This window comes from Nothoprocta perdicaria, unplaced genomic scaffold (genome assembly GCF_003342845.1).
Source record: "Nothoprocta perdicaria isolate Ctin4 unplaced genomic scaffold, notPer1 scaffold_121, whole genome shotgun sequence".
NCBI lineage: Eukaryota > Metazoa > Chordata > Aves > Tinamiformes > Tinamidae > Nothoprocta > Nothoprocta perdicaria.
Window position 1 is genome coordinate 2,077,284 of NW_020454328.1, and position 23,363 is coordinate 2,100,646.

Consider the following 23,363-nt stretch of genomic DNA (forward strand, 5'->3'; position numbering starts at 1 on the left):
CACTGTGCAATGTCTGCAGGAGCTGGCAAAGATAATTTCTMATGGCCAAGTAGAGAACTGCATCTGCACCACAAAATAAGCATATTATGACTTGTTAAACACAGGACAGCTTCCAGAATATGTCAGGACAATGTTGTTAGCTAGTTAAATGCTAATATCTGCAACACATGAGGATGCAGTAAGAGCTAAAGATGCCAGTAATTCCCTTTGAAACAGAGCTAACGATTACAGAGCCTTATTGCCAATGGGTCCCAAGTATATTTTAAGCATACAGCTCTATAGCTAGGGCACCACAGACCATTTGGTAGCTGAACATGGCTAATGGTCCTCAATACAAACGCAGAAATAGTGGGGAGTCTTCTGTAGAGCATTCGCTGTGCAGGCTTTAGTGCAGAAATGGCTTGATTTGCAGATCCCAGCAGAAGTGGGCTGTAATCTCTGGTTTCCCAGCTTTAAGAACAGGGCACTGAGACACCTCTGGGATGTGCACACGCGGGCCCTGAACTTTCTCCATGAGATCTGGCCACCATCAGAACATGCAAAAAAAAACCCCAAATTTAAACCCGAGGCCTAAACGGAGAAGGGAGAAAACAGCCCTGTTTATGCAGGGGAAATTGGAAAATGGTTACGCAGTGCAGAGAAAAAAGATTACAGTAGTAACCAGTAAGGAAGACTTGCCTTAATCATCCCATATTAGCTCAGTGAATTGGAAAATCATGGCAAGTCTGCCAGGGAATATACTGCCCAAACCTTGTATCAGCTGCCTTGCTACATAATATTTAGCTGCTTGGACAGGAAAACACATTGCTTCACATAAACCATGCCTCCCAGAGAATTACAATCTCTTATTTGTCATGCCAGGGTGGGTGTGTGGGGGAGAGAATTGGAAAGAAATTCTGAGAACGCTGTCTGCTGTGGATAGGGAGTTAGTTTATCTCTTCAGCTCAGAATGTAAAACCTACAKCTGCAAGTGGAAATGAGGGTTATTTACAGTGCATCTTTCCTGAGGAAAGTCTCCTAGAAGGGATGGGTAAGGGGCTTCTTCGCCATCATGAGTCTGACCCTAGTCTAGCATGAAAAATGCATGGGAACCTCAGAGGGAGAGAAAAACTAATGAGTTTTCACAGGAGATGCCTTCTCAAGGTCATACGGACAAATTTATGTTGCTTCTCATTAAGATGTCATTAAGGCTCTAATGAATGTGTCTAGGAAAGTTAATTCTTTTGAGGGGGCAGAAAAATTTACCCCTGATGAAAAAGAGAACTCCTCCCTTGGGGTTGGATCACATTCACACCAATCCTCTAGTAATACTAACAATTAAGGTTTAAGCTTTCACTGCCGCCTCTTCATCTGGAGAAGTCTCCACTTTAAGGTGGTGAGCTTAAAAATCACACACTTCCCTACAACAGTTTCAGACCCGCTGGCCAGAAATGACTTCTTGTGGTGGCTCGTCACAAATACATGTCACCAGAGAGCCAACAGTTGGAGCCTGGATTTCCTAACGCCTCGTCGAGTGCTGTAACCACCGGATGAACCCAAGTTGGTGAGTCAGTCTGTGGGCAGGAGCAGCACTGCTAGCGTGCAAGAAAAGGGAAGTTCTAGGCAATTGCTCTTGTCTTCGTGGGTATTCCTGCTTGGGCACCTTCAAGAGCGTTACTGCTCATGGCTCCTGCTTGCACCATGTGCTTTTTAACAGCACATGGGACCTCTCCCCAACTAATTAAAACATGGGAGATTCCAGGCCTTAAAAGGCTCTTAAGTCTTGTCCACTTCCTAGGGTGTCTTCCATCAAAGTACAAATTCGTCCAATATCTGTGGATATGCACCCGAGACTAGGATGTCTCAGACTAGAGACTCCTGTTTTAGGAGAAAAGAGCCCCTTTCCTGCACAGGGATATGACCTGTGAAAGAATTGAACTCACAGGCATCTTCTGTTTTATGGAGAAACCATTCACAGTGTCTCTGCGTCTGTGAGCTCGGAAATACAATGCTATATCTCATGGCAAATTGCTCTTTAAAATACTAGCTGAAGCATGCTCAAAACACAGGTTATGTCTTTTTTTTTTTTTAATATGCAGGGTTTTAAGATAGAACCTACTTAATATTTAACTTTCCGAGAGCCAGTGAAAGAATGAGATTTGAGGAATATGCACAAAACGGCCATCATCATTCTGTGGTCTTGGGACAGAGCCTGCTGCTTTCCCAGCCTGGTGAAAAGCAGCCCTAGATTCTAGTTGAGGGGCCTTGGAGGTGCCCTCATCATTTCAATAAAAGCCTCTGTTATCATGGGTAAAGCCAGGAGAAGGTTGAGGGAGCAGCTCTTGATGGAGGGCACCAATCAAGCTAGCTTTAATCTAGCCCCATTTCTTGATATTTTGCTACTCGTGAAATGGCAGCAAGTTTTGATGGGACATTGCAGTTTGGCTGCTGTAATCCAGGTTCAGCTAAAGCAGAAGGCTAAACCCTGGTGCTGTTGCTGTGTCACGGCTCTGCTCTGCCACACTGAAGCGATGCAGTGATATCCACACACGAGCCCTTCACCACCCTCAACCCAGGCAGCTAGCACCAGTGCAGCTCTCATTCCTTGCRAGAAACCGAGCTCCTTCTCTCCCAATAATCTGGCATTTAACAGCACAGGGAACAGTTTACAAAGCGGATTTGCTCTTAATGGACAGTTCCATCCTGCTGCTCACCAGGAAATCCAAACCTCCCTCTCTCTGCTGCAGCCCCATGCTGAGTGTTCAGAGCTAGTCAGGGCAAATTAAGAAGAGGGAACGAACAGAGGATGTTCCTTCCTCCATACCGAGGCAGGGACAAGGAGAGGTGACAGTGACACCACAGCTAGCAGTGCTTTCAGTTTCTCACTGCTCACTTGGCTAGGGACTGGTCTGCGGTACTGGCTATGAAACTTGGTACCTCCAATTCTCTGCACCCATGGCATGGATCCTAGAGGAGGAGCAAGCTCCAGGCACTGTATGTTCTCCCAGCTGGTCCACAGGGATCTGCAGGCAGGCCTGTGTCGCGGTTGCAGCTTATATCCTTATCCAATGAACCAGGCACAGTTTTTGGCCCAATAAGATGGGCACCGGGAACAAGAGAACTAGAAAGGTCTGCAGAGCCTTTCTAGCGCACTGCAGGAAGGACCATCCTGCTAGAGCCAGTGCAGCAGGATGAGGTGTCTGCTGTCTCTTTACACTTGGAGTTCCTTGCCTTGTTGCTGATTTTTCCCTGGGTCTCCCCTGGGGCCACATCTTGCCCGATAAACAGAGACATCATCAGTGACCCTACAGACACCAAGGGACAGCAGAACAGATTGCTCAGGAGTCTCCATATGGCTTTTGTATTCAGCTGAAGAAAGCAGCCCTGACTGTGACAGTGTTTGTGACCACATCTGAACCCAAAACTGCTTCAGAGAGTTCTGCCAGAGCTGAACCAGCCTGGATGAGCCTTGTGGAGGGTTTTTCCAGGGAGGCAATAAAGCTGCCTGCCTCTCTTCTGAGTTTCCTTCTGCTCCATTTACCCTTGGCTCTCCAAAGTTCAGCAAATGCCCTCAGCAGTTCTGAAATCAAACATTTAGAGCCCAAAGCTAAATGGAGAGATGCTCAGGACATCTGTATTCATGGAGAACCCTCTGGTGGCTCCTGCATCCCACCAAGCTCCCTGGAGCCCGTGATGGCCCCAGATCAGAGGCTGATGCCTCTAGATGGTCCACGGCACAGTTGGGTAGTGACAGGCAAGAAGTAAAGAAGCAAACACAAAACTCTGAACAGGGAAAGAGTTTTCATCTCTTTTGTAACATCTTGCCAGGAAGTGTCAATTTGACTCAGTGAAATCCACTTGGGGAGGAAAGTCTAAATTAATCACCTTGACTTGCTTGTTTACTCCCAGAAAAAAATATTTTATTTAAAACAGTTAAAACTTTTTCAACTTATCGCTTTAATCCCTTTCATTTTTAGCACATTACTGTRCTGGAATGATGGTATTGGATAATAACAAACACCTAAAATGTGCACTAAATATGCATTTAATGATATCTATGCATAATAACTCTATTTAATATSGCATTTAATATGTGAAGCCTAATATACCACAAAATATATCCAGGTCTATAATACAGACATTTTTCAGGTATAAAATGCACCCAGCCCACATCCATTTGTGAAATGTACATTGCGTTTATTACTCTTAAATATTTTTTTTCCAACTTATTTTACCAGGGGCAAGGGAGAGGGAGGTCCAGATTTCCTCRGCAGGGATCTGCCAACCTGAGCTGTTGGATGGGGTGCTCAGAAGATGCTCAGCTTTTCCTTGGCTGTTGGCAGGAGGGAGCACGTAGACCTTGAGCAGAACAAGGGATGTGGATACAAAAATGACTGTCAGCCCCATTTTCTGCCATGTGCAAGAAGCTGAACTCTATCATGGAGCAAAAAAAAAAAAAAAACACAGCTATTGGGGCTAATATGCTAAAAAAAAAAAAAGCAGGCAGGGCTGCAGTCCAGCCAGGCAGGATCCCATCCCAGCAGCARCATTTCCAAGGGGAAACATCAGCTGAGGCTTTGAATGGGGCCTCCCCAGCTGCAAGATCTTGACTGAGAACAGCACCATGTTCAAGGCCTGTCTAGACAGGGAGGATAAATGGCTAATTGCTGCCTGGCAATTAGAGCTGTAAGAGCTCGAGTCTAAGGCCAAGGTAGCAACAGCTCAGCGTGGTGCAGGAAACAGGGCTCGCTGGGATCCTGGCTCCGCACCCTGTGGGTGGCCAGGCTGACACATCCCTTGGCTGCCGGTGCCTGGTGAGATTAAGCCCATGCAGTTACACATTCCCAGCCCAGCAGAGAAAATTTTAAACTTGGGTGTCAGTTGAAAGCACCTCCAAATAAGAAAATTTGTTCATCCRGTGGAAGGAAGCATGCAGCGTGGAGCCATAAATAATGCACGAGTCCCTCACATGGAGCTTGCTGCAGACTTGCATCCTCCGAGAGTCAATAAGTATTTTTCTATTCTCCTCTGTGTTTCTGCTGAACGGCAGGCAGCTCAGGAAGAAGGGGGAGTCACTCAGAGGTGCTCTGCTGCTCTGCTTTTACATCCTCCTCCTCCTCTTTGCTGCTCTTCACTGCCTCTCTCCAAAGCTCCAGTGCTGCTGGGCGAGCGCTATCAGACAGGCAGCGACGCTGCCAAAATCTCCCGGAGAGTTGTAGATGCAGCTGGGCTTGGGAAGCAGATTGGCTTAAAGCGTTAGGCTAAATACAGATTTTAGAGCACGTAGCAAAGAGGGCAAATTGCAGCCCCAGTGCTGGTGACTGCTGCCTTCCATGGAAATGAAGCAGAATCGCTCAGTGTTGGCAAATGACAGAAGACAAAATGTGCATTTCTCTCCAGGTTAAGAAAGACGCTTCCRTAAAAACAGTCTTGACAGGCTCCCTAAAAACTGGAGCTGCTAAAATGGGGAATTCAAAATCCACCAAGTGCTTGAACCCTTCTTCATTAGTGTGGCCTTTCAGGTTCCCAAAATGCTAATGAGTTTTTCAGAACCCTAAACTGCTAATTAGGTGTGTGTGACCTAAAAGGAGAGCCCAGGATGCCTTTATGCTATTAACACCATTCACAGCAAATTGTTAGCAGAGTATCCAAAAAGTTGACATTACTTAATGAGACATTTGAGTCTGAGGGGATAAGTCTTTGAGACCTCAAACACACCAGCAAGGTGCTTGGGASTCTGGTCCCACTGATGCTTTTCCAAGTCATTTTTTTTGGAAGCACATAATGACATTGAATTTCTGTTCCCATGGCTTGATTTTCATCCTCTCTGGAGTGTATGGGCATGTCTTCAATCTACTTTAGATCTGGGCTGATTTTGTCCAAACAGCAGCTGAGTATGCAGGCAAATAGATGGAAGTAGACATGCTTGAAATCTGAGTCCAGTTTGTTCTTTGAAGGCTCCTACCCACAAGCAGGAGTGAGCGACCCTTGCAGTTTGAGTCATCTCTTCCCTTTATACCTTGGTTTTCCTGACACATCCTTCCCCAGCCCGTGCTGTAGCCTGGGCTTTCATGGCAAAGAAGAAAGGAAAACCAGTTCTGTTAGTCATCACATCATCTGCACAACCATCAAATGGGAGAAGTAATTAACTCGGACATGTTTATCTACAGTAATTATGAATTTGCATTGCTCCCTCTATCAACAAAGCAGATTGCTGAGTGTTCTCAGCACTTTCTGAAGTATTCACATAGTCTGTGCGTTTTTATTTTTCAAGCAATCCTGGATCTTTAGAAGAATCACGTTCACTCCTGGTTCTGTCTACCTCCTTTCTGTCTCTCAATATCCTCCTGAAGATCTGAGGATTTTCACTAGGAGGCAGAACTTCTCTAATCAGRTAGAGGATACCTTTGTGTAGCCTTTGAATTGTTTCTTTACCTGTGTGAGGTGGTATATAGCATCATGTAGAGATGGTACGGCATGAGCTCTCCCAAGAGCTTGCTATAGGTTCTCTGGGCAAGGTAGAGGCCACCTTTCCGGTATGATCTCTGGAAAGACAACAAATCTGTGCTTCAGAAGCTTTCCTAGCTTACTTCCTCACCTTAAAATGTCTTGGAGGCTGCTGGGATGTGGGCAGTCTCTATGCGTCACACAAGCTCCCTGGAAAATGCTCCATTGAACAAATATTCATTAAAAGGCAGTGAAAGTGAATTATAAACGACTGTAAAGGAGCTGGTGAATTGAAAACAAGCGTGCACAGTCAGAACAAATGATCTGGAACACAACAGTATGAGATGGAAAGATGGAAAACTGTGATGGCCCGGTCTGACACACATCTCCAAGGCGGTGCTGAGATGATAGCGAAGGCAGGGTCTTCACACTTCTGTCCTGCTGCGTTTTCACTAGCACAAACCTGTCACTGGTGACCACGAGAGGTGGTTTCAGTGTCCAAGTGAACTCCAGAAGGCCACCACACTCTTTTGAATAGCGCTCTTGCCTACTGTGCCAAGTAGCCATCCTGGTTTTACTTTCTAGTCTCTCTTCCCATAACTGGCTGCACTGTTAACCAGAGCATCCCTCCTCCCGCAGTTGGACCAACCAGATTTAGTTGGGCTGGTCTGTGAACTCTTCTTTACATCAGGTGTTCTCTCAAGTCTAGCACAGGGGATGAGTGAAGCATTAGATCTATTCAAGGTCCATCCAAACCAAGGGTTTTCCAGGGTACAAGGCTGTAGCACAAAGTGGTCTTGGCAAGGTCATTGCTGTCCATGCTTGGAGCAGAGCTGTTGAGCACAACAGTTTGGATTCAAAAGGAGAACAGCCGTACACAATAAGACACACCCCCAGAAAAGAGAAGAGATTGAGCTGCATATACAGCATAAAGCTAAGATTCCAGTACATTTGTGAGACCTTATCCCCCAGGTTGGCAGAAAGTGAGTCTTGGGCCTTGGTTTGTCCTAGCCATGGGTATTCCCAAGTTATTTGAGGCTGGATTTTTAGCTCATGCATTAGGCATCTCAGTGCATCTTTCAAGGAAGCCAGCTTGCAATTTAAGTCTGTTGCCCACCCCTGAATGGGCCTGTTTGATGTGGCTTCAGGTTTGCCCATGAATGTTTCCATACAGCTCTAATTAATGGCAACAACAATCACTTTTTAGCCGTGGGAAGGGAACCCCCGTGGGCAGAGCAAGAAATTCTGTATCTGTTACCACAGCCTTGTCTCCCTAGGAAACCTGAGGGCAAACTTCCAAATTTCTTTCCTTTACTGCTGTATATTCCCGTACGCTCTGCAGCCCTGTGGGGAAGCCATACTTGGTAATGAAAACACAGTGCATTTGCTCTCGCTTATTTATGGATAATAGACCAGGTGCTCCATTTCACAAGACAATAATCAGAGTTCCCAGGTGGGTGAAATCAAGACCAAATAATTCATTTCTGTGGAGGGAGTGTATTATTGTCTTTTAAAATAAGGTTTCCACTTCTTTATCTCTGTTACATTATGTGTAGTGGAAAGCTGTATGGGTTAGGATCAATCTAGCTGATGTTTTCCCCTCTTCTCTCTCTTGCTGCTCAGAGACTCCTTAAATCAGACAGAAAATTTTATTATTTTTAAGTAATATAGCACAATGACCATCTTTCTGATCCATATTTTTACCATGTCTAGTACACCAGCATTCCAGGGACTCATTGACTCTCTGTCAATACTAATGCAGAACACCAATGCCACCACATCTGGTGTCCCAATCTCAGTCAGACTGGCTGTTATCAACTCTGCCATGAAGTTCTTGCCACTCCTGGCAGACGTAAACTTCAGCTGCGGCTCAGGGCTGCCCTTGGCTGTGCTGCTAACATGCAAGCRGGCAAGGCTTAGCAGAGGTTTTTTGCAGTGCAGGTGTCTTACTCAKATTCTGGGTAGTCTCAGCAAGCAACACGAACACCTTCAGAAGCTGGTTCAGCCTCCCCATGGGATGCTACAGTGTGGCTGAACAGTAAAAGCACCTGGTGGATCTGCACTAGCATAGACCAAATGTCAGGGGCTCCATTCAGACCCAGCTAGGGCTTCAGTTAATCAAATTTCCCGACAAGTTCTATGTTAAAATCCTCCTATGGTCTAAAACCACAGAGTTCTCACCATGTGCTTCCAAAGCCGCTTAGGAGCTCAAACCCAGACCTGATGTATCTAACACCCAAGTAGTCAGGCTAGTGACCAGGGCTCCCAGAGCATCTGAGGCATCAAACTGGACAGGTTCTTGAGTGCAGCCTCCCGTGTCACCAGCAGCCACATCACATAATCCTATCTGCAAGTGATGATCCTGGTTACAAATCTTGCTAGGCTGTTTATTGCCATTATTCCTACCGAACAGTCGCTTCAGGATTTTATTCCTTCAAGCATTAAGAAAAGAAACCTTGTAACTTCCAGCATAAAGTTATCTATGACCAATTTATACCTATTTGCTCCAAAGCTGCATCATCATTTTGCTTAAATAGCTCTAGTTCCTTCTCAGTGCTTATCCCCTTGATGTATTTCTAAGGAGTAATCACAGCCCTTCATGCAGCCTTTGCTTTGCTAGCTTAAACAAGCTAAATTCTCATAATCTTCCCTCCTCAAACAGGTTCCACTTTTCCTTAATCCTCCTTGTAGTCTCTCTCTGTACCCCTTCCAGTTTGAGTTGGGCTCCTTTCGAACATGTGTGACTAGAGCTGTTCTTCCTGCAGAGTTCCCCACTGCTCTCTCCACTGACATTAGCATATCCTGATCTCTGCAAGAAATAACTTGGCAAAAGTCCTTGGCAAGGCACATAAAGATAAAGCAGCCACTTAAGGAAAAAAAAAATAATAAAATCAGGACTTCTGCCTTATGATTCTCAAGGTTTATATATGTCCACGAAGCTTCTCGAATATGAACTAATGTATCAGCTGGGATCAACATGAACCACTTGAATGGACAAGAAAGGAGCAGTAAGAAGATCTTTGGTCAGTGACATTTGAGATCTGTGATACTCCTGACACTTCTTTTGCATCTCATGGCTGCGAAGTCTCTTTTCTACATTGCAGAACACATTTCCTTGGCTTTTCATCATGCAGAGAAAAGTTCCCTCTTGGGGTGAGCCTGGAAAAATTCTTCACAGCATTCTAGTGGTGTCAGGAGGGATGTGTCTTTGCTTGGGGCACTGTGTGTCTGTCCCCAGGCGTTTCTAAGTATTTCATGCACTGCCTTCATGCAGTGGTGCTTCCTCCGGTTGCCCTAAGGCTTCCCAGGGGTTGAAGATGGTTTTGTGCAGGCAGGTCCAGCTCCCTGGCACAGACTCCAAAATGCACTCGTTTTAACTGCACGAACTGACAGAAACCAGCTCTGTGGAGCTGAACCTGCACGACTCTGCAGGGCTCGTGCAAGAGAATCTGGTGTCTGAAGAGGGGAAAAAACCCTTTTGCCCTGCACTCTGAGGTCTTAAACATTATTATTCCCTGTTGAATGTGGGTTAAGCGAGAAAAATGGTGGTGCATTTCCTTTTGGCTCTTTTGCAGCTCTCATAAAGGCATATAAAAACAATAATTATCCACTCCAGCACTTGGAGCAGTCAAGCAATGATGAATGAGCCCCAGTAAAACATTTTTGTCTTTGCCAAGGGCACTCTGGATTATGCTTGAACCTGTTTTAACCTCAGCACTTAACCTTCCTTACCACAAAGTTACCACTGTGTGGTAACGACCATGATGGAGCTCAAAATGACAAGGCAAAGGAATAGATCCCGGGGAAGAGAGGAATATTTGTTTCATAGCTGGGTTTACATTTTTAAGAAATGCAATCTATCCACTTGCTAAATCCTAGGATTTTAAAGTGATAGGAAGAAAATTCTGTTACTAGTTAGGGAAGAAGGAAACCTATGAAATTTAGCACGGAAGATTTCTTTTTTTTTTTTTTTTTTAATGACAGAGTGGCGTGAAAAGTACCAGGCAAGCACAGAGCTAAGCACTATTTTCCAGTAGCTAAGACTTGCGTGGTTCTTTGACCAGCAGCCAGGCTCCCCAGCTCGCAGCGCCACCACCATACCGAACCAAGAACACACGTGAGAAGCCATCATCTCATCGTGCCAGTGCCAYAGAGTTGTGGTGTGCTCCTGCTGTAGCGCTCTCATACTTATGACAATAAAATCGTCCTCTGCGTCACCACAGCGTCACAGTCCGTAAAAGCTCGGAGGCAGGAGCCTGCATCATTTCGCAGCATCGTATGGACGTGGCCCAAGGCAGACCTCTGGTTGCGCTTCCAAAGCAAGGAGGTCTCAAGCCCAGATGTGCCTGAGTAGAAAGCCAGGAGAAACTATTGCAAGCAGAACCATGAAATACTGCCGAGATGGATTTTCTTAGGCATAAAGCTTAGCGGAGGGGCAGGCAGAGGTTTTCTTAGCAGAGAAGCTTACRGGCTATTTTCTGTTCTCACTGTGTTTAGCATGAGGCTTTTTTGAAAGCGTGGCGAGGCTGCTTTGAAAGACAAGTGTGATTACGAGAACGCACCTGACGCATACTATTTATTTCTCCTCCTGATAGCATGGAAGGACTCRACTATACAAGCTAAAATAGCTAACAATAACCACCTTAGCAATTCACTGACATCTCTTCTTCAGCTTCCTGGGCTGCTTTGCAAATGGGGAATGTGCACATATCTGATTTGCAACAGAATAAATGCACAACTCATTTCCCTATCCCTGGTAACTAAATTGCCTTTACTGGGTGTCTAGAAATGGTTTGCAGCATGAATTTCCCTGCAGTGGCTGCACCCTTATTTTAACCTCCTGCAAGGAGTACCATTACAGATTATCTTGAAACACAGGGGGGGAAATATATGGCACTTAATCACACCAGCAAAGAGCCAACACTATACAAAACGGAGCCGTAATCTTAGGCTTAGCAATACCGCTCTGCATCTAACAGCCTTCCAAACTGGAAGGGAGGCAGATGTTTTACTTGGCTCCTGCAGGCTAAACAGCCTCCATATCGGGGGTCTRCAGAGCTGGGAGTAGCTGTGGATACACAGGTACGTTGTGTAGCTGACTTGCAAATATAGTAAGCAAGGCTATAAAAACTCTGAGTAAAGATAGCTGTACAAAAATCTGTTTGGTTTGAATTCCTTGTGAATGGGAATGGTGGATATTCTTCTGTCTCTGCACAAAATCATAACTCACATCATTCTCTGAGGTGGATAGAAATGAAACCCCTATTTAATTTTTAATCAGTTTTAAAAATATATGCTTAATAATAAACATCAACCAGAGAGACAGTCCTTGCCCCAAGGAGCTGACAAATGTTATCRGCAACACGAATGGAGGGGTGCGAGCAGCATCCCACGCAGCGTTGCGGGTCGCACATGAGCAAGCGGCTGCTCCAGCGCTTCCTACCTGTGCCCTGAGGAGCTCGATGCAAATTTGCAGCCAGCTGATAGATCCCGAACCCTGCAGTGCAGCGCAGCCCAGCTCTGTGCGTGGCACTTACGCAGTGTGAGCTCACTTGGTGGCGTGGTCAGTCTGAGCATGGATTGGAGAGCGTTAAGTTGGAAGTGGATATTCTGAGCCAAAGCAGGGTCATCCTCCCCGCTTTTTTTTCTGACTTAGTGTGCTCGTGCTTGCATCATCTTTGGTGATCAGTGCCATGGAGAGCACATTTCTGCTCTCCTTTTGCTTCTTAAGTCCTACAGGYATCATGAATGGACGCCTTGAGGAAGCCCTCTGAGAAGAGGCTTCCATCTCTTTCTGCAGGCTGAGGGAGGCAGAATCACACTCATACCATCTGTTTGGACCTCAGCTGAAAATGAAAAGATCTGTCCACTCTCCCAGCCCTTCTTCTGCATTCCCACCTCCTTTCCAAGGGATGGCCTKTGTGCAAGCACTGCATAACCCACCCAGCACAAAGAAGCTCTAGTCCCAAGAAGTCCTCTGTATAGGCCCCATCATAATTGCAAAGCTCCACTGTAATGATAAATTAACACAAGCTTGGACGACATGGTGATTAACAAGTCTGCAGTGCATATACCTCCAGTAGAAATACAGTGATAGCACATTGATTCATGAGTATATTGGTAGATATGTGAATGTTTGGTTACCTAACAGCAGAGGAGTCAATAAGGATGCAGCTRCTGTTTTTCTCCTGCTTTTGTAACATCCAAGGCTTTGTGCAAAAATGCATCACGAAGTGCCTTAAATCTCGCTCATGTGATGCTGTGATGAGAAGCTGTGACTTTCGTCTCTGAAGACTCTGGCCTCTACGGTAGTTGTTGCAAATGCACAGGAGGAAATGAGTGATTTACATAATTGATGAGAAGCAAAACCACTWTAAAATCAGTTGTTCTTGAAACAGCAAAATCCCTGAAGCTTGTTCTCTTGAGGAGGTGGGTATTTTGTTTCCTCCCTTGCCCCAGCTCCCCTAGGACCCCTAGCAGGCAAAGGCAGAACAAGCCAGAACTAGCCAACATCCACATCCCTGTACCTGCTTTCACACAGTCACACATTTACCCCTGGGGTGTTTCTGCATTTCCCACAGGTAGCACAGCCCGTGCATACTGCCTTTCCCGTCACCGTGCTGTCCACGTGTCAGGGGAGTGTAATCTGGCTAGTTATTGCCGGGTCACTTTGGGAGAAAGCAGGGTACATCTAGTATCCTTGTTGTCCCTTCTTTTTCCTCAGTGGACATGAGTTTGGGGCTCTCTCAGGTGTTTACTTATCATGAAGCTTTGAGAAACCTGTCTTTGAGACTTCTATAGCTCTTTCAAATGGAGTTAAAATTAGCCAATGCTTTTCAAAGTCCTTAATGGAAAGCGAGATGAAAGGCAATTGCTGAAACCTTGTTTTATCAGGAGAGAAGACCAAAGAAGAACTATTTCCAGAAGGATCAGAGGATGGTCTTTCATAAGGGACCTTAGACTGAAACATGTCCTTTGAAAGCCGTGTGTGCTTGCTTGAAAGCAGGCTATGCTTCCTTCTTCAGAACAAGCACCACAGGCGTTTTACAGCCAAGATGTGCCACAAACAAGCAYGTAACTCAGAGCTCCCCTTTCCTAGCAGTGCAATGCCATCTTTTGCCCCCCAGAACCATGTGAAATAGAGCCTGGGATGCACCTGACCTGCTAGTCACAGATTACAAGCCCCCATGTAGAGGCTACGAGTGATGGAGAGTCTCACAGCTCCAGGGGACTCTTTGCATTGCTTAATTTAGAACTAGTTGAAAACCGGAGCATCCATTTAATGAGACATCCCAGGGTTTTATCATTTGGTTTTGCTCTGAGATTTTTTTTAAGTTAATTTAATGGAAAATAAAAATGCTTTGAGACAAAAGACTTTCATTTTTCTCATGGGAAATCTCATCTCAAAGCAGGAAAGCTTTTTCTTTTTTTTTTTTTTTTTTGCTTCCAGACAGCATTTTCTGATGGAAAGTTCTCAATGGAAATGTTCAGACCAATTCCAGGCTCATCAGTCTTTGTTTCTAAAACCAAAGATTACTTCTATTTGTTTTTTTTTTTTTTTTTTTTTTTTGAGTCAACTCAGAGGTGCAAGTTCTCCATGTCAAGATGCAGTTTTCCCCCATTTCCATCTCACCTTGCTTCTTCTCCTGTTGCTCTCCTCTTTTCCTTTTCTACCTTATTTCCCCTGCCACTTCAACTCCTGCCATTCACAGCCCCTCCAGATGCACCACACAGATGGAGAACAGGGAGCTGACAACCACAGCTCAACCTGACACCACGTGTCAGCATGTCCAGAGATAAAACACCAGCACAGCCAGCAGGGAAGTGATTTTTCAGAAACTTCCAATCCTATTTGCATCAGTCCCAAGAAGACCATTGTGCAGTTTTTTCTAATATAGTGCACAAAATCCATAGAAAATCCCTTTCCCTCCTCAATCTATTTCCCTTGCAGAGATGCACATGCACAAGACAACACCAGAGGCCTGATTTCCTTTAAGGACCTTTATCTACTACCAAGTTATAATGAGAAGACAATTCTTTTTTGCCAGGGAAGGATGCAATAATCACAGCTAATAGCCTGACCTTGTTCTCATTAAAGTCTCTAGCCCGGCAGGCTCCGCTGGGATGCAGTAGAAACAGTCGGCCTGCCAGCCTGGAACTGCCTTCCTCTCCCAGCGTGTCCTTAGCGGCTGTCCACACGGTTCCATCGCCACACCGAGGACACCCCTTCGCTGTCACGTTGTGTTCCTGGAATGACCCACGCTCTGCAAAGGACTCGTGCCAGATAGCGGAGGGCAGCAGATAGCACTTGTGCTGATTCAATTCCAATCCGTTGTCATTGCCTTGACAGGAACAAATTCAYTTGTTACTCATGTGGATGTCACCTGTGTTCCAGGAGATGCTCCATCATAATTTAGCATTAGGTAGTGGCCGCTTAAAGTTTTTTTGTGGCRTCTCTTAAATGGTTGGTGGCTGTGGGGTTCATTAAGGGCAGCCAACAGGTAGAGGGCTCACRTCAAAAACATCAACCCTTTTCTTGATGTGACATCCAGACTCTAGCAGCTCATGCTACTTTGGAAAACTGGCCCAACTTCTTTGCATAAAGATTTTTTAGAAGGGAAAATGGAGAGGCAACGAGAATTTTCAAGAAACTTCCTTTAGTGAAGAGATTTTATGTCTTACCGCTAAAAGGAAGAATCTCCAGTCCTGAAATATTTAAAAGCGAAAGTTCAATACATGAGGATTATGTAAGTCCTAGAACCAGGCATCACCTCTTAGTGAGCAAGGAGATCATGCTTTATTCTGGGAAACATATCCCAGGCAGTGTGTCCAGAGAAAAACAGGAACCTCTGCAGCTGCAGTTCCCAGCAGACTTCACAGTAATATTTTTGGTTCATATTTTCACAGGAAGAAAAAAAAAAAGGCCTCTCTGATATTTTTGTTCAGGTGGAAAACTGCAGACGAGGTAACAGTGCAACTATCGTTGCTGCTTTGTGCATCACAAGCGAAGATGGATCTCACAAGCGGCCCTTCCAAAACGTAGCAGGTGGCAGTGGAAGGACCACAGCCTGTCTGATGGAYGTGTCTATATGCACCAGCCCATTTAGTGCCAGGAGGCAGTGGAGTGTCATCTTGGAGGTTTGGCTGCATAGGGTTAAACTTACATTAATTCCTCCCATTAGCCCTTCCCTGCAGTCAGTTCAATGGAGTTAGCCCTTTTTTGTCCTACCTCTGGCATCATTACCCTGCCTAAAGTACATGTAATTAAGTCATAAGAGAGCATTTGTTGGGTTTATTTATTCTCATCTCCTTCCCTCAAGTATTCAGGTGAGCAAATTATTTGAATTATTGTCATGGGACTCAGCCATCTGGCTGAGGATCAGGAGTCAGGGTGACGTCCCTGTGTGACTGTCCTTCACCATGTGAACACAGGGATCTCAGGGAGTTTGGAAGGAGGAGCTGGGTGAAATGGAAACAAAAAAATTATCTTAAAGGGATTATTTTGAGTTTCCTTCTTCAGTTRTATCAAAACCTTTGAAAAGGCAATCACCTTTCTAATTTCATGCCAATCTTTATATTACATTAGTTCATAAATCAAAGTCATATCATCACTGAAAACACCATCCCACTAAAATCTTTGGTCTTCACCATGTTTTTCTGAGATATGGAATGAAATCAAACTTAGAACTTTCAGATTCCCTCAGGGTAACTCCATTTCCCAAGAAACCTGCACTGGAAGTGAGATTAGAACAAACTCATGAGTGACTGAAAGGAAAGCCCTGGGGCTTGTCATGAAGCTCACCCTGCTTGGGCGAAGCCTGCAGTAGACAGGGCAAAGTGATTTGGGCTCAGCTCAAGGAAGCACCAGGCAACTAGATTGAATTTGTCTTGGTCTTTTTCGCTTTCAATTTTCTTTCCGTATTCCCCATCTCTGGGAACAAGTACAACAGAGGAAGAAAAAAAATGTCAGCACTGAAATGGTTCATCTGACAGGAGCAAGCAGCTAAGCAACTTCTGTTGCTATTAAAAACACCTGCATAGCCCAGCTTCCCCTCTGGAAATCTAACTGAATACTGATTAAATCTCCTTTCATCTCTTTCACTGTGAGCAAATGTATGCACATTTTCCATTACCATTTGCTTCTTCACAGCTCCCTGACTTAACACATAGACTAAATCCTTTATTCAACAACAACAACAACAAATGATCAAAACAATTCAGCTTTCCTTCGAAAAATGGAATATGCTTCTGTTCTAAATATTCATGGTTGGGTGAAAATCGTCTCTTGAAGGGTCTTGAGCATACTGGTGTCAATCTGTTTAACTGACTCACAGAGTATTTACCTCCAAAGGGCATTTTTCTTTCTGGTGCTGGTCTCATAGACTGATCCATGGCAGATGGAGACAGAAGTGTCCCCCTCTTCCAGCATTTCCCATCTTAGCTTGTTGAGTTGTGATYCCTAAGAAGTTTCTTCATTTGCAGATCCAGATTTGCAGATCTGGAAATTCCAAAGCGCTTTTAAAATACCGTTCAAGTTGTGTTCATCCCTATAAAAAGGATATACTTTTTAGCACCTAAGGGCTCTTTTAATTTGTTCTTGGCTTTTTTTCTAAAGGACTTTTCCTACAGGTAGCCGCATGACAGAGGGGSCCTTCCCATGGAAGTTTCGCATCTGTCATGTGCTGGATTTGTGATCAGAATGACTCATCCAGAGATGCCAACAAGGGGGAATGGATCTGGCATGAATCAGTCRGCTCCGCCTGGCACAGGGATTGTTACCCATGACTCTCCTCGGATCACTCTTTGCCCTGGAGACAAGGAGGACAGAAGATGTTGTCATCTCCGGTTGTCAGAGTCAGGCTGTGTGCTTTGCATCTGCTGCAAACCATTCTGAATTTACCAGTCCTAAAGCAAGATTTGAAACTGGGCCAAATGCTTGTGATTTCTTGCTACCAAAACTTGCTACAGCCACAACGACAACGTATTTACTTGACATCTTCTTAGGGCCCAGCTTATCACAGTATCTAGCAGTCCAGTCATCCTCATGCCACCAGTCTTTGAGACAAGGCAATTGTAGGATCTCTTGAAGAGAAGGAAGTCAGTTTGCCTGGCACACCAGGTATAAATTATTTCAGCAAAAGATTTTGCAAAGGCAGAGGAGGGACTCGCCATGTGGAGCAGCTCTGTTGGAGGAGACATAGACACCTCAGATGACCTCGCTGTCCCCTTGGAAGCTGAGACACGTTTTCTGAGACAAGAGTTGCTGAACGCTGCATCTGGGAATCTCARACATCTCCTTGCAGAGCAAACAGTTTCCAGCAGATGGAAGAGGACAGGGACTCACTGCGAGAAATAATGACACATCCATTAAGGAATCAGCTCTAGGAACGCCTCAGAAGCTTAATGCAGTGACAAACAGCAGTGCTTTTTAGAGCACTTTATTATTATTATTATTTTGATATGTTCATGGTCTTTTCCTAGCCTTCACATTCTGGCATGACTAGATTTAGGTTCAATGCATATATAGAAAGAGCCCAAGCACCTCTAGGTGCTTTCTGTGATTTCAGCCTTCCTCCACTGTGGACAACCAGCTATTCCCAGGAGGCCTCTGCCCAAGACCAGTTGTCACGGAGACCTTGTGAGATTAACTGGGTTAGTCATAGAGAGCCACAGGCTAAGGAGACGAGAGGACGCGGCGGCTGAGAGATATTTATCATCCTCACTCTGTGGTTTTCACCACCTTGCCTCCTCACAGCTTTTCAATGCCTTTATTCTCCCTGTCTTTGGGAGAAAGGCAGTTTCTCCCTGTTTGTCATGTAGGACAGTTGATGGGCAGAAAGAAGCCAGACAGAGATATTTCCATTGCCTGGGGAGCYCCCATGAAATTTGCCCTCAAGGTCTATAAAAATTCTGCAGCCCTCCTAAACAGACTCCCCATCTTTGCTGCTCCAGGGACGTACCTCTTGCCCAGGGTTTCTTCTTCATTGGAAGAAACCTCTACCTGCTCTCCAGGCTGGAGTTTTCATTTTGCTTAAGCTCCCAATCCGCTTGGAGTGGGAATTCTTGGGCGGGGGAGCTATGAGCTGCAGGCAGAGGAGTTGCCTATCCGCAGCCAGATGCATAATTGTGGTGAAGGGGAATTACTTAAAAGACGAAAGCAATTCTACCTCTCCCTCAAACTAAGTGGCTGGGTATGCCGTGTAAGCCAAGGCCATAAGCAAGGGAAATGTGAGCCCACAGCTGGCTCTTAAACCAAGAACTGCTGTGACTTTCCTTGCTGTATCTCATCTCCCTTTGCACTTGCAGCCCTCTGATCTCCAGCTGTATCTGATACTTCAGATTTGCTCATTTCTGAAGCATCTCAAATCTTGAGATTATGTCTCATCTCAAACCACTAACGATGGAGAGAAGTGTGCACAGCCAAGAAACAGCTCAACCTGGRAGAAAACACAGACCTTTTTCAAGAAAACCTTAGACTCGGTTCATCCACATTCCAGCTAAGTGAGCTGCAGTCACATTTCTGAATTTTCCTTCCTAGGGGAGTTGTTTCATCCAGTGTAAATGCTTTTTTTGCAAAATTTGCGAAACAGCTGCAGTTAATAGAAGGTGAAAACATAAAAGAGCTAAGGTTTGTCCAAACGAAGGAATCYCCATGCTTTCCATGAGCCACCATGGAAGTTAAACAATAGAAGATAGGAACATGCATGGACCAGTCAGACTTACAAACAAGTTATTTACTAAATACTGCACTTACCGACATATGAGAGAGAAACAGGGAAAAAGAAATGCATGAGAAAAGGTAGACTGGCAGATACTAGTGTCTCACAACAGAATATTTTTGTGATGGACTCTCCGTTATGTGCACACTGTCTACTGGTAAGAATGTATATTGAAAATAAATGAGTTATATTGTGGCCACTGCAAATAAATAGGCATCCAGCAATGAAGGCATAGCAGACACAAGCTGCATTATTGTGTTACTGCTGAAATGAATTGGATGTGTGAGGAAGCACACACTATACATTCCATTTAGCAAATGACCTGACAGGAAGAAAGCACTAACACCAAAACACAGCCCACTGCCATCCTCTTGAGAATACCCAGCATGACGTGGCTACTGGCTAACGTCCTCAGCAAGGTGGCAGCGAGATACCCCAGTCCCCTGCTGCTCRTGGCCTCCATCACTCAAATTATCCCCTTAGTCGTTCCTCCTTTCACACCACGGGGTCGAAGAGTTTTGTTAGCCTCATATCCCATGTTGTAGCAGACACTTAAAGTGCTATCCACAAGAAAATACCCTGCAGCCCATTGCAAGCCATTCCTCCCAGGCTGGGACAGCAAAGGACCGTGATCCAAGACAAGGTGTCCAGGAAAAAAGAGGCTTTGCTCTGGCACAACCACAGAGATACCCAGGAAATTCAGGCTTAACATCAGCAGTGGAATGGGATGCCCTTAATGCCACCAGGCTGCTCACGCAGCGTGAGCTCAGCTCCTCTAGAAAACTGCCATCTCTGAGGTCATTTTTCAACAGAGGCCTCCTGGGAGGAGCGATGCACACACAAAGAGGGAGATTTCCTTGGCTGCTGCTGCTGCTGGCAGACCCAGGGAACGGGTTTGCTAAAATGTGTTCTGCCAATTTGCTGTTGTGGCTCTGCCTACAGCAGCGGGCTGCGCTTTCTTGCCTGCTGTTCAATGCATTGCAATGCAAGCAGAGGAGATCAGCACACACTCTGCTAAATCCTTGCCATGCCCTTTGGATGACTCTTTGCAGCAAAGCTGAGGGGCTGCACTCCTCGAGGCAGACCCTGATACAGGTTACCGTTGCTGGCAAGACGCTATGAGAAGAGGAGGAAGAGAGAGACGAAGGAAAGCACAATGCAGAAATAGATGGTTTACAGGGACACAGAGAAGTGGAGGAGGAGGCGGGTAAAGTCGTGTCTTCCTGTGTGTCAAGAGCTCCCATTGCAGCTCCCACTCGCCCACCCTGGGGACACAATGAACTCGTCTACACCACAAGTGACAACCAACCAGCAGGCAATATTACACCACGTTCTTCAGTAGTACTTGATAGCAGAACTAAGTGCTTTTGATGGAGCTTCCCAGTGCAACACCCCTGTCTTTTCTGCTCCCAGATGCATTACTTTGGCGAGTATAAAATGAGAGATGAGAGTCCTTCAGCAGGATGCCATGTTATAAAACTGCTCTGAGATTTACTTCACGTTCCCTAACGGGATGGTAAATAAATCAGGCTTCATTGATGGTACTTTGCCTCTTTGCCAACTAGCCATGCCGTGGAATAGAGGGGCTGGGATTGCAACAAGTCCTTGATGATTAAACACAAAATTCATCCAGAAATCAAGGTTCTCATTCAACATGGAGGCAATCCAAAGGCTTTTACATCATGATTCCCTGGGGAAGACCTATACAGCTTTCACACAGACACTTTTTGCTGCTTGCTGTCTCTGAGAGGTAAAGTCTAGGTGGAGACCAGGACAGTTGAGTTGCTTGTTGAGTGCTGCTCCTTGTAGTTTGCTAATGCAAGGGAATGCCTGGAGTCTGAACAACTAAAACATCTCTATCTATTGCATGGTACAAGATTGAGAAACTGCAGGCAGGATTCCTCCTTCTCCCCACTCCCTTGCTACGGTGAGGGGAAGGTCTGTCCTTCTTTCCTTGTTCCCCCAACTCCTCTGTCCCCTGAACTCTTACATCTGTTTCTCCTCTTCCACTCCATTCTCCATTATGTGGACATTATCTACTGTCCTTAGTCATACATGGCTATTCTTTGGCAGCCTGTTCTTTAAACATCTTTCTTGATACCCTGAGTGACCCCAGCTTTTCTCAGCTTCTGCCAAGCAGAAGGAAAGGAGCAGCCTGCTTGGCTGGGCAGGATGAGGGAGGCAGGGGCATGCACAGACCATAGCAGAGACATAGAATGAAACGTTCCTACTCCAACCTTTAAAAAGAGGACAGTCCATCCAGTGGCAATGAYTTTGTAGCATGAGTCAGATGGGGTTATAAGATCTAGAAGCAGCAGAGACACAGAATATTTCCTCTTCCTAGAGACAGATCAAAATCCTGACTCCTCGATTACTGAACCTCCCAACCTGCTGAATCAGCAAAAGAAGGACCGCCCAGCACAGCCCAAAGCCCAGGCTTAGACAGACCCAGGGCGCACGGGCAGCTTGGCGGGGCAGGGACCAAGCTGCAAGCCTGGGGAGCACAGACGCCTTTGCAGGGTCCCCCCCTGCGCCCCTTCCCCAGCAGGGCACTGTCAGCACCCAGCCCGCCGCACGTGGGGCCACGCCACTCGCTGCCACCGCCACTGCGCTCCCAGCACCACAGCCTGCCATTACTTCTTCCAGGCAAGCTATTTTTGACTCTCATTTTTACACAGGGACTTTCTCCAGCGTGCACTGTCACCAGGATGCCACCCAGAACCATACAGCTTCCCASAGGCGCTCCGGCTGCCCGGCTCGCTCCACCTCCCTGCCCACCTGGCACCAGAGCAGAGCCTGATTTCTTTTTGCTTTTCCTTCACTCTCGCTCTACCACAGCACCAGGGAAGGACTCAAAAAGGATCCAGCAGACTGGGATAGATGACTACGAGGAACAAGCAGAAATATGAGCAACAAGCAGAAATATCTCCCAGTTCAATCATAAGCCACAATTTCAACACAGCTACAGACATCCTGGGAGATACCACTGGAGAAGGACAGAGCTYAGCTCATCCCCAAAGCACCTGCATTTCTCACCGGCCTCTATCCATCCATCTCCTTAGTTGGCTGATACTCACTGACCAGAGCAAGAGACTGTCACTCTGCCTCTTTTGCTCAGTGCTTCAGCAGGACCCATGGGACACCCTGGGTGATACCAAGCCACCTCCTAGGAAAATGGGCCTGGCAGAGACTGCTCCTGCACACAAAGGACTCAAGCACCAAACTTCATCTCAGCAGGCTGCTTCTTCCATCTCTGCCCTGCCAGAGCCAACAGACACCATCCACTCATGGCACCATGCCCATGCAGCTTGGCCAGGGACCTCCTTGGTCCTGCAACACTGCTGCTGTCTGTACACCCAGAGAAGAGAACAGGAGCAGGAGCTCTGCTTATACTCACAGTTTTGAAGTCCTCATGGCTACACTCTTGGCCTTTGAATTTGCAGTAGAGCATCATATCCTTGAGATCATGACCAACCCGTGCGAGGAACTCCTGCATGCTGAAAACTTTCGGTTTGTATTGCTTAAAGTTGGCCTTTTCCTGGAGAATGGCTAAGACAGCTGGGTCAGCCAGGTGAGGGTTGGGGATCTGCAGGTTGACATCAAGCAAAGCCAGGAGCTCTCCAGCATGGTACAGGTCATTTGTAGTGAGCCGGGAGAAGCGAAACTCGTTGAGATTACAGATGGTGACAGCGGGGAAGACCAGGCTATTTGCCACCACCTCGTCCACTTTGGTCACGTGCTGATAGGAGAAGTAGAAAGCCACCCGGTCTGAGCTCTCCACCAGGAGCAGACCCAGTGAGCCCACAAAAGCCAAGGTCCAGAGCAGGCGCCGGATGGTCACCGGCCCGTAGACGAAGACGTGACGGATCCCATGGAGCGTGGAGGTATTAGCAAAAATCTGAATGCTGGAAGGCTGCAGGCTGCCCATGCTGCCCTCGCTGGTGCTGTCCTTCAGATCCATGAGGGCTGGAGTTGGTTAAATCCTGGTAGTGCTTTAGGGATCAGTCTCCGGCAAGCACCAGTCTCCGGCTCTCTCCCCTCCCCTCCCTTCCCCTGTTGGAAGTAATTAAACCTTTGCAGGAGAGGGAGAGAGACGGAGAGGCTCAGGCAAGCTGCTGCAAGCTTATCCTACAAGCTCAGCAGCATCTCTGTGGGGGTAAATATTGATATAAAATCCATTCAAACTCCAGCTCTTGATTTCCTCGGTGCGATAAGAAG

The 23,363-nt window shown here is 46.1% G+C and overlaps 1 protein-coding gene across 1 annotated transcript in view; it reads right to left on the minus strand.

Moving 5' to 3' along the window:
• The window catches only part of LOC112960233 (acid-sensing ion channel 2), a 294,430-nt gene extending 271,280 nt beyond the window's left edge, over nt 1-23,150 (minus strand). The window contains exon 1 of the mRNA XM_026054443.1: nt 22,543-23,150. Within this exon, the coding sequence (XP_025910228.1) occupies nt 22,543-23,106 (564 nt within the window). The 5' untranslated portion in view covers nt 23,107-23,150. The remainder of the gene's footprint in view (nt 1-22,542) is intronic.
• Nucleotides 23,151-23,363: the final 213 nt, after the last annotated feature.